This window comes from Rana temporaria, chromosome 1, assembly GCF_905171775.1.
Source record: "Rana temporaria chromosome 1, aRanTem1.1, whole genome shotgun sequence".
Taxonomy (NCBI): Eukaryota; Metazoa; Chordata; class Amphibia; order Anura; family Ranidae; genus Rana; species Rana temporaria.
Window position 1 is genome coordinate 430,385,603 of NC_053489.1, and position 18,620 is coordinate 430,404,222.

General features: G+C 40.1%; 1 protein-coding gene across 1 annotated transcript in view; it reads right to left on the minus strand.

Annotated features, from left to right (window-relative positions):
* Positions 1–1,501: 1,501 nt before the first annotated feature.
* LOC120915216 (fibrillin-2-like) overlaps positions 1,502–18,620 on the minus strand; it is a 190,197-nt gene continuing 173,078 nt past the window's right edge. The window contains exons 51-65 of the mRNA XM_040325539.1: positions 17,293–17,358; positions 17,030–17,155; positions 16,773–16,892; positions 15,538–15,657; positions 15,145–15,276; positions 14,754–14,879; positions 12,943–13,149; positions 12,723–12,848; positions 12,449–12,571; positions 12,023–12,139; positions 11,810–11,938; positions 11,570–11,689; positions 6,967–7,198; positions 5,685–5,853; positions 1,502–3,775 (exon numbers count right to left, since the gene is read on the minus strand). Coding sequence (XP_040181473.1) covers positions 3,407–3,775; positions 5,685–5,853; positions 6,967–7,198; positions 11,570–11,689; positions 11,810–11,938; positions 12,023–12,139; positions 12,449–12,571; positions 12,723–12,848; positions 12,943–13,149; positions 14,754–14,879; positions 15,145–15,276; positions 15,538–15,657; positions 16,773–16,892; positions 17,030–17,155; positions 17,293–17,358 — 2,282 coding nt within the window. The 3' untranslated portion in view covers positions 1,502–3,406. The remainder of the gene's footprint in view (positions 3,776–5,684; positions 5,854–6,966; positions 7,199–11,569; positions 11,690–11,809; positions 11,939–12,022; positions 12,140–12,448; positions 12,572–12,722; positions 12,849–12,942; positions 13,150–14,753; positions 14,880–15,144; positions 15,277–15,537; positions 15,658–16,772; positions 16,893–17,029; positions 17,156–17,292; positions 17,359–18,620) is intronic.

The window sequence follows — 18,620 nt, forward strand, 5'->3', positions numbered from 1 at the left end:
AATTTTATTGTTGCTGTTGCATCTGATACAAAAAACACAGTTACGAAAACTTGTACAAAATTATCATATGTGCCTAACAACAAACATAACAACAAATACAGCACACTGTTTGAATTGCAGTATAAAAATGTATCAGACCACATTTGGAAAGAAAGAGAAAAAATATCCCCCCTCCAGAAATAACACTTTTGGCTCACCACAAGACTGGAAAAAAAGATTTTCACAATGACATGATTTTTTGTAGCACCGTCTAAAAACAGTTTTATTTCACAACATCTCGTATTTTGCAAAGCTAGCATCTTTTTCAAGTTTATGATTTTATTTTGCCAACAATTACAGTATTCACACATATTACCAAAAAGTGGCTATTCTTGGGAATTGGAAATTAAAAAAACAACAATAAAAAAAAACAAAAAACAAAAAAACAAAAACAAAAGTAAAACAACATGTATCAAATAAAATATATTTACTACAAGAATATGAAATTACAAAAAAATGAGCAACAGTTTACAGTTGTGGTTATACATAAATATTTTTTTCTTAAAAAAAAAAGACGTACAGTGCAGTAACCGAGCCATTTGAAGCACTGGATGGGTAAAGCACCATTGTGGGATGGATACAGTATAGTGTCAGGTAGTAGTGTGTTTATTTTATACCATCATCTAGAATAGCACCATCATTTCTCCGATCTTATTATTATATTTAATAAAAAAAAAAAGAATTTCATGAAGCTGCTGCCAGCAAAAGAATATTGACAGATAATGTTCTGTTTGCAATAGTTGGTTTCCCTATTCAGAAATAACATTTTAATCAAGTTTGCAGTGATTAGCAAGCTGGAGAAAGAGGCTCCTCTCCAGATTTCCTAGTTTATTCTGCCCCTGCAAACTGGGGAGGTTAAAGAAAATCTATAAGAAAAACTTGTTTTTTTCATTTTGGATAGAGTATGACAGGGCTCAAAATTTCAAGCCCTGAGCTACTAGCCAGGCCTCAAGAGTTACTCGCCACCAGTTGCCCCACCTAATTCATACCCTGCCCTGCGCCTAATTGCACCCATAAACACGCCCTCAGATTATCTCATGGAATGACAATGTTAAATGTTTTATGCAGAATCAAGTTACACAATTAAATAATACCAACAACAACTTTAACAAAATGGGACAGGGCAAATGCTAGTAGGCGAGTGGAAATTTTGAGGGCTGGAGTATGAGTAACACTTGTTAAATGTTTTATTTATTTTTTTGCCATCTGTGTCCCATTGGGGAGATTTACCTTCATTTCCTTTCCTATAGCAAAAAACAAGACGTGAGAAGTAAATCTCTGCAAATTAAGGAATCCATTGGGGCTCCCCAGGTCACCAGAACTAGTGTCCCCATTGGAAGATTTACATTCTATTACTTTTCTGGGGACAAACTAAAATGTAAGATTTTCTTTTACTTCCACTGTTAATGATAATGGTAAACAGGACAAATTGACAGGGTGAATCTCCCTAACGGTGATATAGACAGAAATAAAAACCTAATAGGTGTTCTAACCCATCTCCACTCTAGCCAAAATTAAAAAAAAGTTTTGTCTTTAATTATCCTTTAAATCAACCATTTACTTTTCCAACATTTACAGAAACCACTGAATGTAAACTATTGAGCTTATGAACAACTCACTGGTACATAATCAGTGAACATAATCTGCTCCAGTCTGTTCCCTAAAACCCAGTTATTCCCCTTTTGGGTGCGGCCATCTTGACAATCACATGGCATAAAGAAGGTAAAGCCAGGCTGTTTATAAACAAAATTGCACATCAAAGGCACCTCAGTCCTTTTTTGTGACAGTCACATCACCATTTTACCATGCAGAACAGAAGCCATGTATCAGTGGGTAGGGGGACTGGTTAGAGATGAAGATGTGGACATCACTACTAACGGGTCAAAATGTGCATATCTGCAGCAGCACTGTTTAAGTCTGCTTAACTTGAAAATTTAGGGGAGCAAATTGGTGCATTTAAAAAAAGCTATTTTAGCAGATTATGAGGCTACCACTAAGTTTACAGGCTTGGGGATTGGAAAGCAGACTGTTTTTAAGTCATTGCTTAGACCACTCCATTTTATTTTGGTGTTATTATAAGGCACAAGTTTCTATTCCAAAGAAAAATTCTGTCAGTTCAATGCTGGCACAAAGGGCTAAGCAAACAACACTACGATACTGAATTTTGTGTGCTACCTCTTTACAGCCTGAGGTAAGAGGCCTACAGTAAATTGATCCAAGGAGGCAGTTTATTGGCTATGCCTCTGACACGTTTGAATATGGTTTGAAGGAACTTGGCAATAATACTAAGGGATTCTTCCAGAACAAGAAAATTGTGTTTAGTGTGTCATTAAATATCTTAAACCTTCAAAGCACTATTTGTATCCAACTATATTAAACATGGAATATATATTCTGCAGTTTATAAATTAACATAACAATGCTATTACCTATCACTTATTTTTTTTTTACCCTTTTCAATATAAAACAAAGCAAGGCTTCTGCATGAAACATAAGTGATGTGCCTAGTAAAGTTCATGTGCCTTGCTCGTACAGAAGCACTGCACTCTTGAGTGGTCCCTAGGAGAAAGTTGACTGTTTATTCCTTTGTGGGAAGGAGGATTAATTTTAATTGTAAACTACAGTTTGAGGGATCAACAGCATGAAGGTTATGCAAGATGAGAAAAGAGAGCTTAAACTGCAAATAAAATGTATTATTTATATTATTAGCTCTCATCTCTGGCTGCCTACGCTTGCTAGTAGCAATAACGGTGCCGTAATTACAGTACAAATATTTAATTCCTTTAAACAAAAAAGAATTAAAAAATACAAAAACATTCATCATATTAATCTGGGAGTTCCAGTGACCACTCTAACAGTTCACTATGTATTATGAACTTCTTTTAGAAACACCACATACACAGTATTGTAGCATTCAGGTATAAAAAGCTTCTGCTGCAATACTGCTGATTTCTCAAGGCCACTTGTAAGGCACTTTTAAGGCACTAGAGTTCTTTCCGTCATTGGCATCCATGTTAGAGCTTTTGGTGAAAATAAGGAAGGGCATTTGGAGAATTTGCCCCCTTCTGCTTGTACATCCATAACTTTGCTCAGGGCATTCGATGCATCATATCCATTAAACACTATGCCCTCCTGTCACTCTTACCCCTCCCATTTTTACATAACAAAAATACTATGAAAATAATCCCAAAATACATATGGACATTGGTCACAGCTGAACTCATATTCCACATTTCCCATCAATCTTATGCCTTAGTGCTGAGGTTCTGACACAAAAGCTTGCTAATTAAAGAGAAGACAGAAGAAGACTTTCTCTATAAATGTAAAGTTCAGATCTTGTGAAGGCCACGTGAGGATTGTTTCTGATCTTAATTAAGTTGGATCTGGAGTTTCATCTTGAGTGTTTGGCCTATTTCACCATTGAGGTAGTTGAAGTCTTTTTCATCCTCTAATTTCTGCAGTTCCTTCTTGCGGTATAGAGGCATGCTGGTAATCTCCAGGTTATACAAACCTGGAGTTACCTTTTTGCGGCCAAGATGCAAGAAACTCTGACCATCCTTTTGATTAATGCGGAAGTTGTTATCCTCATTACCCTGAGAGATTACATATCGTACATGGTTCATCAGTGGCTGCAAAGCTGGCATTAAATCCATGATATGTTCTTTGATTGTCAGGTGGGAAATGTTGAAGCTCATCTTAACTGGTCTGTCAATATCAAGGCTATTCATGTTGTGATTCTATGGAAAATCAAAGACACACACACATATGTGAGTAGATGTATAACAAATTAATAAAATACATGGGGAGAAGCACTACAAAAATGTACAAGACATCATAAGTTGTTAAAAAAAAAATTTTTTATACTGGTATGTACCCTATTATACATATGTTCTTCTCTAGACTGAGTTGGCAATAAGAGCTGTAGTCAAACTACAGCTGGGTTTTATACCATCAAAGTGGCCAACGATATAAAAAATTAGGCTTATTTTACATTACCTTCATAAGCCCATACACCACAAATGGTTAAGCTATAGAGCACCCCTGGGGTTGAAGGTATTTAGCCATGTAACCGAGCTGTCTGAGGTTAAAGTGCTAGGACTTTTCAAAACAATTGCATTTTACAGGTCTTGCTTATATACATTTTATCTACTTACATCAAAATCATTCAGAACTTTCAAACATCCTTTATGGAAGGTAAGCAACTTTTTTTGTCTAAGCAGACCAAGTTTATCTCTTTAAACGCTTGCTGACCAGCTCACGACTATATACGTTGGCAAAATGGCACGCCTGCGCAAACTGACGTATCATTCATGCTGTGGGAGTGTGTCTGCCATCGGCCTGCGTTTTTTTCCATAATGCGGCACCATTGACCCACGTAGGACACCCAACATTAGAGGTGATTTATTTTACAAAGAAAATATAAATTTTCATACTTTTTATTACAGTATTCCAGTGTTTCTCCTCTCCTGCAGTTTCTCTCCATCACTCAGCTAATGTGACCCTAGTGTTGACGGAGAGGAGCAGGGGAGGGTCAAACAAGGATACTGTGCAGGCGATCAACACCCTTATTATCAACACTGATTACATCACTGGTTGTTGAAGACACTGGTGGCTGGAAGGTTAAAATGGTGCACAATAAAAACCCGTGGCTTTGTGCAACTAAAAATTAGGTTTGATCTACCTGCTGGCTTGTATACATTTTTGGCAAATTTTTAGGCATTTTTAGAAGGCACTCTTGGAGAAACCCCAAGGCACCCTGGTTGAAAAAGGTTGCTCTAGAACTCATGTTTTTTCAAATGTTAAGCTGAGCTGTTATTGTGTGTGTTAAACTTTGGATGAAATCTAACATTGCAAGTTTTAGCATAGCTTAGGGGTCTAAAGTAACACATTTTTGATTAAAGCGGAGGTTCACCCTAAAAAACATCTATGTACCATTACATGCAGCATACTTGCGTCAGCTACAGTATGCTGTTTTTTTTTTTTTTTTTCGCTGTACTTACCGTTTAATCATGCAGTTTCTTTTCTTCCTCTCGCGAGGAATAGGCGTTTCTATGAAGAGGCGTAGATGATTGACGTGCGGCTATGGCGCGTCACACGTTCTGAAAATAGCTGGACTAGAATTCGGCTCTTCATTGCGCTATACGGCGCCTGCGCACAGACTAGGAGCTGACTGCGCAGGCGCCGTATATAGCCGAGTCCTATTTCGGCTATTTTCGGAACTCGTGACGCGCCATAGCCGCACGTCAATCATCTACGCCTCTTCATAGGAACGCCTATTCCCCGCGGGAGTTTGAAAAGAAAATGAATGATTAAACGGTAAGTACAGCGAAAAAAAAAAAACAGCATACTGTTGCTGACGCAAGTATGCTGGATTGGATGGTATATAATTGTTTTAGGGTGAACCTCCGCTTTAAGTAGGACTTTTTACATCTTGTCTTATTTCTCCAACAAAAATGGTGATCTCATATAACATTACAGTCAGTAGAGTCCTGTTTTATTTTATAGTAGTTATTCAGGGTAATGCTGGTAAGCATAATAATACATTATATGTGTATTCATAAATTAGTTAACAGTGCACTGCTGCAAAGCAACTTGAGAGGCCAAGTTTGGGATTATGCCTTTTTTTTGCACTTGTTCATCTCTTACCTCATGCTCTGAGGTGGAATTGGTGCTGCGTCGCTGCCTTCCTCTCTTCGGATACCCATTGACCTTGCACTCATAGCAGCTTTCTGGGGACAAGATATTTTCCTCATCTTCTTCAACAGGAGCTGGTAGATAAGAACCCTTGCCAAATCCTAAGCCAGACACGCAATGCCTGCAATACAACATGTACACATCATTATGCCTTAGTGCTGAGGTTCTGACACAAAAGCTTGCTAATTAAAGTGAAGACAGAAGAAGACTTTCTCTATAAATGTAAAGGAAAACTGTCAGGACAGACAGACTTATTTCAGACCACAGTACAGAAAAGGTAAAAGTGCTAAAACCACTTCAAGATGCTCTTAATAAAAAATGGTCATCTTGCTTTAGTCCATTCAGCAGCTGAGTGAAAAGATAGGCTCCCGGAATGGTGTCAACAAAGTCATACGCCAAAAATCCACTAGAAAGTGCTTTTTAGTGGATTTTTGTTGTAAGACTTGTTTCAGAAAATACTACCTCTGTGGTTGTTTTACTGATCCCCTGGCTCAATCCCCTGTCAGTCACTGAACTCTTACAGGTATGCAGGTCAAGAAAATCACATCTGCATATTATTTGCTGGGTCACTGAATCAAGAAATTTAACTGAGAGGAATAGCATGACACACAGACAACTAGCATTTTGAGAATTAGAGGTCAGCAATTTATGCTTTTCTCATAGCAGGTTTCTTTTAGGAAATATATGATAACGTTTTTGATGCATGTGTAGCAGAATATGTCTATGACCCTCATAATCAAAAAGATGTTTCTGCAGCAGAGATTCTCCCAGAACAAGAAGCAAGCTGGGTAGTGTTGAGAATTGCAGTGATGTGCATATCACACAATAATGTGTTTATCAGTGTGACAAGGATATTGGTGTGTTCAGTGTGGCATTTATGGATATAAAATTAATAGACATTGTAGCCATATGTGTTTGTAATAGTAAAATGGTTGAGATTAGGTTGTCAGATTTTGTGAGAATGAAATCCCAATCATGTACCGAACCTCTCTTGTCACTGGATATTCTTTGCAGTGTTAAGCAGATAACATTCTACAGACATCCGGAAATTCATAATATTTTAAATTACTGGTAAAATGAAGGGGTATTGTGGAGTAAGCAATGTGGTGTTAAGTCGATAAAGGTATCAGCACTAAATTTTAATTAAACACAGTTGGGTCCAACTGAACTTTCAGAAATAGGTCTCTGAATTAAAATTAGCAAAAAAATCTTCCCTATTCCGTCTTATGCTTACCCTTGGCCAGCTCGGAAGAATCCTCCAGGACATCCACATTGGTAGCCACCATCGGTGTTGGAACAACCATAGCTACAAGGGCTTGCTCCAGATGAACATTCATCAACATCCTGGCACCCTCCAAAAGATTGCTCAAAATCAAATCCAGAAGGACATATGCACTTGAAGCTTCCCAAAGTGTTGTAGCAGGAAGCAGAACCGCAGCTGGACTGGCTGGAACATTCATTCTCATCTAAATAATAAAAATAAAATAATGGTGAATGAAGACTTAAAGGGAAGACAATGATACTGTAACTGTCTGAAGTTTAGACCCATGGCTTGCACCAAATCATCTGTATTTTACTATGAGAATCCTATGTTGGGGAACAGGTAGATTTACTAATGATCTATCAGTGTGCTAATAAATTAGTTTCTTTATCCACTGAGAGACAAAGGAATTACAATACAGTCAGTTTATACTGCCATCTACTGTAGGATTGGACACTTGCAAACAGGAAAACTGTAAGGCCCCGTACACACGGTCGGACAAAACCGATGAGAATGGTCCGACGGACCGTTTTCATCAGTTCACCTCTGAAGTGGCCGTACGGCCTGATATGTGTACACACCGTCAGTCCAAAATCCGATCGGGTCAGAACGCGGTGACGTCAAACACACGACGTGCTGAATAAAACGAAGTTCAATGCTTCCAAGCATGTGTCGACTTGATTCTGAGCATGCGCAGGTTTTGAACCGATGCTTTTCTGTACTAACCATCGGTTTGGTCCGATGGGGCAGCGGTCCATCGGTTCGGTTTTGAAGCATGTTTTAAAATTTTGGACCGAAGGAAAACAGACCGATAGCCTATACACACGGTCGGTTTGGTCCAATGAAAATGAACTTCGGTTCATTCTCATCGGACCAAACCGACCGTGTCTACGGGGCCTTTGCCTGCCCCATATAACCCCTCCTCTAACCAGAATTCCTCCATTTTTTGCAAATGCCCTAGTAGCCCAGTTAACCAATTTTGCTAGACTATTTTCAATGTCATTCATGGATTTTAGCACAATGGCTAAGTGTTTAGCCCTTCCACCTACATGCACTAGGGTTGTCAGTTCAAATTCCACCCACGGCACTACCTGCCTGGAGTTTGCATGTTTTCCCTGTGCCTGCGTGGGTTGGCCCTTGTATGTGAATGTATGAATGCTAGTTGTTGCTTGCACTTTGCAAAGGGTTGCTCACAGCTTGTAAAGAGTTATTTTAATTATGCATTTATGATCAAAGGTTATGTTAGCACCTATCGCTCACCTAGAGTTGTATATCACCAGGAGCTGCTTTGCTATTTTGTGGAACTTCCGTCTGTTCCTACTGCCCAGTGCCCACCTACAGTGACCTGGTCACCTCTACCTTCATCAACACAAGTTCCCCAAGCTTGTGAGTGCTTGAGGCTATGAGGATGCAACATGTCTGCACACAAACAAAGAGGGAGCAGTCCTGCTACTACATGTGACCCCAGCCCATACTCCCCTAGTAGTTTTGAAGGCGTCTACTTGAAATCTTCTAAGAGCACTGATGTCTGCATTCTGGAACCCATTGCAGCAATATTTTTTGGGTCTAAATCATCAGAGTCTTCTTCAGCTCTGTCAGGTGGGGCTGAGTCCCCTCCCCTATCATCAGGGACCTCCACATCTACCAGGGACTTTTTGGCTCCATGTGCTTAACTCTTTTTAGCCATTGACCCCAGAGGCTTTAAACGCAGCCCAGTGCCATCTTCTACAGAATCTTTGACCCTCTCAAGCCACTAGATCAGGCAAGGCCACTGGTCCCTGTGACCATCTCTGACTCAGATTCTGGATCCCAGCAGTCTATCTCTGAAGAGACTGTTTTCACACCAGAATTTGAAGAGGTTAATTAGGACCTTAATGATGCACTGTGTACTAGCTTGCATTTAGAGGACCATCCTGCTGTCTCCAACCTTGGGTCTTTTAGAGCTCCTACATCTGCAATCTTCCCATTATCAACAATATTCAAGGTATTTCTCTTTGCAAACTGGAAATATGCTGAGGAGTCCTGGGCCCCACCTGAGAGTGCATCAGAACTGTTCCCCCTTGGGAGGTAATTTGTTGAATGGTGGTATATTACCACTGTGGATTCTATATGGTTAACTGTAAGGATTGTACTGACAGGCAGCTAGATTCCCTCCTTAAATCCCAGTTTAAACTAGTGGTTCAACCCTCTGTCCTGTGTTGACAGTAACCTTAAACTGTGAAACCCTGTCAGAATGGGTTAATTCCTTTAAATGGCTCTCCCCAAGGTGAGGTAGACCACTGTTTCATGGAGTGTGTGGAACGGATGTGTGGAGCTTATGCTTCAGTTGTGATGGATTGTGATGGCTTGCTATAAGGCTGTAAATTTATGTTGCACATGGGTCTGTACTCACTTGGCCTGCAAAGGATTAGGTCTCTTTGGTCCTGCACTTGATACCATGGTCAGTAATGCCACAGGATTGCAGAGCAAGCTCCTGCCTCAATGTAGGAGGTCAAGGGAGAGGGTCTGATTTCCACACTTTTCCTTTTATCTATTTAGGTACAATCAGGCCCTCTGAGCATGACTCTCACCACCCACCACTTTAGCTGAAGCTTAGAGGTTTGTTAACACCTCTAAAAAGTCTTCTGCAGGAATGTGTGCCCACGCTTCTTTACGAGGATTACTAAATGTGCATCCTAACTCTGTACACCTTGTCCTTTGTCATTCAGCAGGGAGTTTACCTCTTCTTCTACCTCTCAGGGTAATCTCCCTGTCTCTCATTTATTCCTGACTCCCTTCTTTTCTTTTATCTTGAGCTTGAACTAATCAGGACAATTGACCCATCTTCGTGGATCAGTTGGTCCTGGCCATGATCCTTCAGCCTCCATAAGTGACTAAAGTGAGTTCTTTTGGCAGCATCTGTGGGATTCCACTTGCTGGAGTGCCTCTATCAAGGGCTACCATCTGGTATCTCAGAACAGATCGTTCCATCCACATTGAGTACATTTTCTGGTTTGGACTCCATCTAGGTGTGGCAGTGCCTTGGCATCTGAGAAGGAGTCCTCCCTGCAACAGGGAAAGTAGCCTGGTTTCTGCGCTGGACATTACTAAGAAAATTAGTATGTCTCACACTGTCTCCTTTATAGACAATGCCTTGGACGCTGGCTCTTCCCAATTGGTAGACTCTGCCATGAGAGGAATGGTTTGCACACCCAGGAGCATCACAGATGCTATGTAGTGGGGGGCCCTATGCCTTTTCATATTGTCAGCAGGTAGAACTAACTAGTTTCCTGCTACAGGTATTCTCTGGTCCTCCAGATACCCTCTTTTGCTCTTCCCTTAAGCGAGTGAATGTTTTTAGCAGTTTTTCTAATAAAGCAAGTTCTTCAGTCCATGACATCCAATGATGTTTCTTAGACCATAGCTTGTGCTCAGGGTTAGGCAGGCTCCACAGAATTTTTCTTTCAGGCCCTAGTGACACCTCTAGGTGTTAGGAAAGATGGTTTAGATTAATTCTCATTTCTTACTGGAGATTCATAACTTACAGGTGTGGGGCTGTGGTCTAACTTCCATCTCTGCTCACCCTTATACAGGTGCTCCCATGAACCCTAACTTTAAAGTCAGCTCAACTCATGGGATTGAACCCTTGAGTTCTTTAGTTGTCTGTCTAGGCAATTTTAGGCATGGATATCTATCCCGTTAACCCTAATGTTAATATGTAGACTGGCTGTTTTTTTTTTTTTTTGCTTGGGCCTGTTTTTTTGTGTTCTAAATTCCTTCTTGAGGGTTATTCCCTGTGTCTTTCCGTTGACCATGTCCATTGTAATGTCCTGGTGTATTTTGGTTGCTCAGATTTTAACTGGTGTATATTCTAAGCTACCTTCCATGTGGAGTCATTCCCCCACATGGTGACCTTTTATATCTTAGTACTGGGCATTAGGTTGATTCTCTGTATTCTCCCTTTAGTCATGTTGGTACATTTATTTTTATTTAATAGAAAGGCTCCACCTCATGTGGGCTCAGATTCAGGTGGCTTCTGGTGTGTAGGCAGTTCCCAGTCATTTTCATAGGACCTGTTAGAGATTGTTGTTTTGTTGCACACCCCTCAACTTGGCTAATTTTGGATGTCTAAATGTATCGAAATTCCTGTATTCCTCAATGGATGAGAAAGAAAAGTACTGTGAAATACTTTTCTTGGAGTCCATTAAGGGACAAAGGGCCCACACTTCTGTGTTTCTGTTCATGTTCCTGGTACTGCTTTATACTTTTGTTGCCCTGTCCCAACTTTTTGAGACGTGTTGCTGCCATCAATTTAAAAATTACCTTATTTTATTCTTACATTTGTACATTTGCTCAGTTTAAACATTTTATATACTTTCTATTGTGAATAAAATATACAGTAGGTTTACGATATTTGCAAATCTTTGCATTCTATTTTTATGTAAATTTTACACAGCGTTCTAACTTTTTGAAATTGGGGTTGTAATTCTGATCCAGCTCTTTGTAGAAACAAGCACTGCTGCAATATAAATGTGTAATAACTGAGCTTACATTAGAAATATGACAGAGAGTAGTGATGTGTCGTGTATCTACTCACCAACGCACTGGTTCCACTGATAGTGCTGAACATAACCTTGCGGGCAACCACAGCGATATCCTCCAAGGACATTCTGGCAGCCATGTTGACAGCGGTGGCTGCCATCACACTCATCCACATCTGAAAAATAAATGATGAACTGCTGATTAGCTCCCAGTGGTGCATGCATTTTTCTCAGTGTGCCAACTTTATAGAAAAAAACAATACAAAGTGTTGAGGTCAAGGGCTATGTTCTCTTACCTTCACAGTTGCTGCCACTGTTATCCAGTGAAAAGCCTTTCTGGCACTCACAAACGTAGCTACCAGGGTTGTTCTGGCACATACCACGGGAGCCGCACAAGGTTGGTTGAGCACTGCACTCATTGTTATCTGGTTAAGATGAAATACAAAGTAATGCAAATGTATCTGCTATACTATAGAATTATACAATTATAAAAATATGGAGTTTCTTACCGATGCAGGAGGATTGATGCTGAGTAAAGCCAGGTGGACATTTGCAGTTGAAGCTTCCAATCGTATTAACGCACAGAAATTGGCAGTTGTGCTGCTTGGTGGAACATTCATCCAAATCTGTGGAAGCAGTGGATGCTTTAAGTTACAACTTCTACTATATTCATGCTGTTCAATCTCACCATAAGTAAGTAAATTCTACAGATTTTATTTTGTTTAAAATATATATCTATTGGTTTTCAAATAAAGAAAGAAAAAAACGAAAAACAAAGCTAAAAACAAACGAACAATGGCTTTTCATGTCTATAGATTTCAGTTTTTTACAGTTAGCCTGGCTACAAAATCTGGCGTTTCATTGCCTCTTGTGGGATATGGCATATCTTTGTATAGTCAACCACAAGGAGCAAAATTATTTCTGTTCTACTGTACCTTTGCAGGTCTTGCCATCTTCTTGCATGATGTAGCCTCTTGGACAAGAGCACTGGTAGCTGCCCTCTGTATTTTTGCATATAAAGTTGCAAGGTTTAGGAGACTGAGAACATTCATCCAGATCTAAAAATAAAATAATTGAGAATAAAATAATTGAGAAATATTCAAAATGCTATATACCTCAAATATAGCAATATGGTGTATTTTGCAATCTGATTTTATGAATCTAATGTTCAAATGTGGTTTTGTTTCCAATAATAGTAACATATCTTACCGACGCAAGTTGTTCCAGTAATGTCTGTGGTATAGCCCAAGTTGCAGTGACAGCGGAAAGACCCAATGGTATTTATGCACTGTCCATTTTTGCACAGGTTAGGAAGCACTCTACATTCATCAATATCTAATGCAAAGGAACAAAATGTTTTTTTTATTATAGAAGTCATACCATTCCCATAATACAATTCTTGGCCATTTCTAAATTCCTCTGCCTTTACCTCTGCCATCAGTAGTAAAACCAGGGCCATGTGGACACATCTTCTTAAATGGTCCAGTTCCAGGAAGGGGACAGAGTTCACACTGGTTACCCCAGCCTCGCCCTGCATTACAGCAGCATTCCGACTTGGTGACCATGTTGCGATTTGTAGATGAAAGTTGGCACATAGTTTGAAGCACTTCAGTGAAGCAAGATCCTTGGCGTGTATCTAAGGACAAAAACAAATAATTTATTTGCTAACAGCTAGGAATAATTAATTCCACCAAAATTTTAAAGTAAATACCTCAGGCACCTTCAAGAGCAGGAATTTTAATTTTTAAATATTCAGGTTTTTAAAACTATTCTTCCAGGTTTTAGTATTGATTTATACTTGTCATCTTTCTGCAGTGACAGAAACCCTCTGACTGATAATATTACATTTTGTGTGAAGAGTAAACATTCTGCATACTACATTCAGTGGTTCTTTGTGTTAAGGCTGCATTCACACTATAGTGTTTCATGAACATGGACAAAATTGAGAAATTTTGCACGCATGTACGTAAGGCGCGAAAATCACTTGCAGTGCCATTCATTGTCAATTGCACCCCAAACATCCAAAACAGATGCATGTTTGCAAAAACAAATGCGTGACAAATGCAGCAAAATGCACAGTTAAAAAACCTGTGAAGCTCAGTGCTCAAAAGTGCATGAGTTACTTTGCTGCATTTTTGACACGTACGACAGCCTATTAAATGAATAGGCTGCTCTATGCATGTAGCGCGAGAAAAGCTATAACGTGAATGCAGCCTAAAAATGTATTAGACAGTGAGATCAAATGGGCCAGTACCAGTGGCGGTTCGTCCATAGAGGGAGCCGGAGCGCCGCCCCCTCTGGCTCTCGCACAGCCACTGAAATACATAGATTCATCTATCTATGTATTTTCACCGCTGCCGCCGACTATTCAGATGGCCGGATGACGAGCGCCGGCCACCTGAATAACGGCAGCTGGTTGGCTGTGTGGAAGTGCCTAATCAGGTTCACCGGTTCTGGTTACCGGTAATCTGATTGACTGAAGCATCATCGAGGGCGGGAGAAAACATCGAGGGACGTGGAAGGAGGATGGCTGACCCCCAGAAAGGTAAGTGCCGGGTGGGGGGGAGGCATTTTACAGGGCACAGCGGCGACAATGGGCACAGCGGCGACAATGGGCACAGTGGCATCAATGGGCACAGTGGCGACAATTAAAGGGCACCGTAGCATCAATTGGCACAGTGGCGAAATTAAAGGGCACAGTGGCGACAATTAAAGGGCACAGTGGCGACAATTGGCACAGTGGTGACAATTGATGGGCACAGTGGCTGCGTTTGATGGTAAGGCACAGTGGTGACAATTGATGGCACAGTGGCTGTGTTTGATGGCATGGCACAGTGACTGCGTTTGATGGCATGTCACAGTGGTGACAATTGATGGCACAGTGGCTGCATTTGATGGGCACAGTGGCTGCATTTGATGGGCACAGTGTGAGGCTGCAATTGTTTTTTTTGTTTTTTTTTTGTTTGCGCCCCCCCCAAAAAATTTTGAGCACCAGCCGCCACTGGCCAGTACCTCACTTTAACAGTTAGGGGGGATCATATTGCTAAAAGAACCTTACTGCACTGGATTTTTGCAAGAAGGCTTTAATGAAAGTGTAATTTTGCACCATTTCTGCTGCAGTATGCTTTCTGTATCTTTTATCTATATAAAATAGTCTATAGTCATTATATCAAATGAAAAGCTTTTGTATTGAAATATATGAAATTTCGTTTAATCTTCACTTAAAGGGCACACACTCACCAATACATTCTGTTCCAGAGGCGCTAACCTGGAAACCTTCATTGCAATCACACCTGTAACTTCCAATAGTATTCACACAGCGTCCATTGGGACAGATTCCAGGCTTTGTACGACATTCATTTTCATCTATTAAAACAGGACAACATAAAGCATTACATCGTCAACATTTTTAGGAAAGTAGACCAAGAACTGCTAATGCTCTACCTGCAATGAAAATTGTCAAAAAAGGAAAAATTGTCACCCTGAAATTAACATAAAAAAAGTATTTACTAAATCAAAAGGTAAAGAGATAACTATCTACATAAGAATACATGGGTGGTGCATTTAATAATTGTCTCTAATAAGCAATGTTTAGTTTCTCTTTATACAAATTTCAAGGTCTTTGACTTACCCATGCAACCTTCCCCATCTGGGCGCCGCTGCATCCCTGGCGGGCAGATACACATGAATGTACCAATCAGGTTCTTGCACATCATTCCTCGGGATTCACAGTCATGTAGACCTTCTGCACATTCATCCAAATCTGAAAGACACAGAACGCTGTATGAGGTGGGGGTCTTACTGGCAGACATTTACTAAAATTACAAATTTCAGAATACTAGAAAAAAGAACATAAAGCAGAAATGAAATGATTTCGGGGCATTACATTTGAACATTAACACAAGCAAAAAGTAATTCTACAGGATAAAATTAGTTGGGTAAACATCCATGGTTCTAGATAATATGGCTAACAAAGATCATGAAGAAAATAATGACCTGGAAACTGCCCAGTAAGATTTCATACCTTTGCACATCCTGCGGTCTTCTCTCAGTGTATATCCAGATGGACATGTGCATTCATATGATCCATAAGTGTTTATGCAGCGGAAAGCACACAAAAGTGGGTTTGTGCACTCATTGATATCTAAAAACAATAAATAGTATAATGTAAAAATCTATTTCGTATGGGTGTTCACCGTTTTCCCTAAGCATTTCCAGAGCATTGTAACCATAACGATTTTGTACAAAGAAATCAAGTCTTAAAAAGGGGGGCTCTGCTGATAATGTTTAGAGACAAACAATTGATTGTACTCTACAGTTTACAGTACAGGCTGAGTATAATTCCATGAATGTGAAACTAGGATATCCTGATATCCTTTCAGTAAGGAGCTAGATCAAAACTAGTATAGAATTATGTGACACTAAGGAGAAGTATGGTCAAAGCCTTTTCTCCTGTGCTACTTCTCCTGTGGGTCACAGGAGTGCAGTTAGTTCTGCAGTCCTGTAACCTGTTTTCAGCCAACAATGTCACAGACCCGGTCCAGGCTCTGAAAAGATCCCAACCATATGGTTAGGATCCGCCCAGAGGCCTGGACCAGCAGCTAGCAGTGAGCTGCTGAGAGCGCTGGAGGCGCAGAACAGAGAGCCAGCAACTGACAGTCAGGGAACCGAGTGCTGAGCGATTAGTGGTGTCTGATTGCAAAGTTCTTGGTCTTAGAGGAGGTGGTGGGGGACGGCTGCAGCTGGGATTGGTGCTGCAGCCATCTAGGTTAGTATTTTTTTTTGTTTTTTGTTTTTTTACGATTCCCATACTTCTCTTTTAACAGTGCTTTCTAGAAATTGACTATTGTTTCCAAGATTTCTGATAGTAAACTGTAAAATACAGTTAGATAGTACTTAAACTGGATGCAATTAAATCAACTACAATCATTGAACACACAGACAAAAATAAAAAAAACATGTTGATAGGGAGTTACTGATTTAGTTTAATCCATTAATTTGATGGATACAAATCTGGGTTCTCTGCCATGCTGTTATTAACCCATAGCACTTGGCTGGTGCTTAAGGATGAGGGCCGTAATAAATTTCGACCCCTCTTAAACTTCAGACCAGCCTAATGTGTCATTTTTATTGTAAACTTTGTTTTTATGACACAATGAATTTCAGTTTTTTTGTATATATATATATATATATATATATATATATATATATATATATATATATATATTAGGCCTGACACAAAATGCTTCCTGTTGTTACCTTCACAAGTCATCATTGGTCCTGGTTCGAAGCCATCATCACAAGCACACTCAAATCCTCCAACCACATTGGAGCATGTTCCATTTCCACATGGGTTTCCAATGGAGCACTCATCCGTATCTGCATAAAGCAAATTATATTTTATTTTTCATTGTGCATTTTTAACTAATAAGCACAAACTCTAGCCATGAAATCTTTACCATGTTCACTTTATTTGCCAATATTTGTATTTATTACATGTTGTCTATTTTGCTTACCAACACAGTTAACCCCTGTGTAGTCTAGATTATACCCAAAGGGGCATTCACATCGGAAAGAGCCATCTGTATTAATACAGAGTCCATTGACGCAAACTCCAGGGTTCTCTGCACATTCATTGACATCTAAAAAGATAAAAAAGAAGAAAATACTTCTGAGCCCAGACTTATATACAGCTACACAAATATTTTCTGTAGTGTGTGGAAAGATATGTGATAAGGGTAAAATATACATGCTCATACTTGCTGTTTGGGTTACTGACCTTCTCTGGTATCTCCAGCGTTAGGTATAGATCCCAAACCATATGGACAGAGTTCCTGAAAAGCCACTAAACAGAAAAGAAAGATAACACAATATTAAACAGTAAAAAGTAGCAATGCCAACAGGTAAGGGCCTATTCACACTGGACAGCTGCTGCGCACTAAACAGCAGCGGTTTTTGCAGTGAGGCAGCGGTAGGGGAGATGTGATGCACGTTTCAGCCCATCACACAGCCACCCTTTTTTTTTACAAACTTTATTTGAAGTGCACAAAGGTAACACTGCTGTACAGTGACATGTCATTTCACCCGGAACTCTGCGATAAAATTCAGCATGTCTGCCCTTTAAAGATTCTTCTCAAGCTAACTTTTACTTCTTTAAAGATTGAAGATGACATAATGAAACTGATTTATTAAAGATATTGAAAATGTTTACACAGTAAATAATGCGAAAATGCACTTCAATTATCCAATCATTGCAGATGGCATAAGTTAACAAAGATTTTCTTTTCACATGATTGGATAACTGACGTGAAATTTCACGTAAACTATTATATCAATTTCTCTATCTCTTTGCAGTCTTATAACTTTCATAAAAAAAGTTTTATGTCACATAATCTCTTAAGCCTCGTACACACGATCAGTCCATCCGATGAGAACGGTCTGATGGACCGTTGTCATCGGTTAACTGATGAAGCTGACTGATGGTCCATCACGCCTACACACCATAGGTTAAAAAAATGATTGTGTCAGAACGCGGTGACGTAAAACACAACGACGTGCTGAAAAGAACGAAGTTCAATGCTTCCAAGCATGCGTCGACTTGATTCTGAGCATGCGTGGATTTTTAACCGATTGGTCGTGCCTACTAACGATCTTTGTCCGATCGGTTAGGTATCCATCGGTTAAATTTAAAACAAGATTGCTTTTTTTTAACCTATGGATAAATAACCTATGGGGTCCACACACGATCGGTTTTGACCGATGAAAACGGTCCATCAGACCGTTGTCCTCTGGTTAACCTATCAGGCCTCGTACACACGACAGAGTTTCTCGGCAGAATTCACCGAGAAACTCGGTCAAAACCCGGATTCTGCCGAGAAACTCTATCGTCTGTACAGTTTTGGCTCGATGGAGCCGCCGAGGAACTCGACGAGAAAATAGAGAACATGTTCTCTATTTTCTCGTTGTCCTCGTTGTTCTATAGGAGAAGGCGGCCCGCCGAGCTCCTCGGCGGCTTCATCCCAAAACTCGACGAGGAACTCGACGTGCCAAGCACGTCGAGTTCCTCTGTCGTGTGTACGGGGCCTCACACGGGCAAGAATCTCGTCA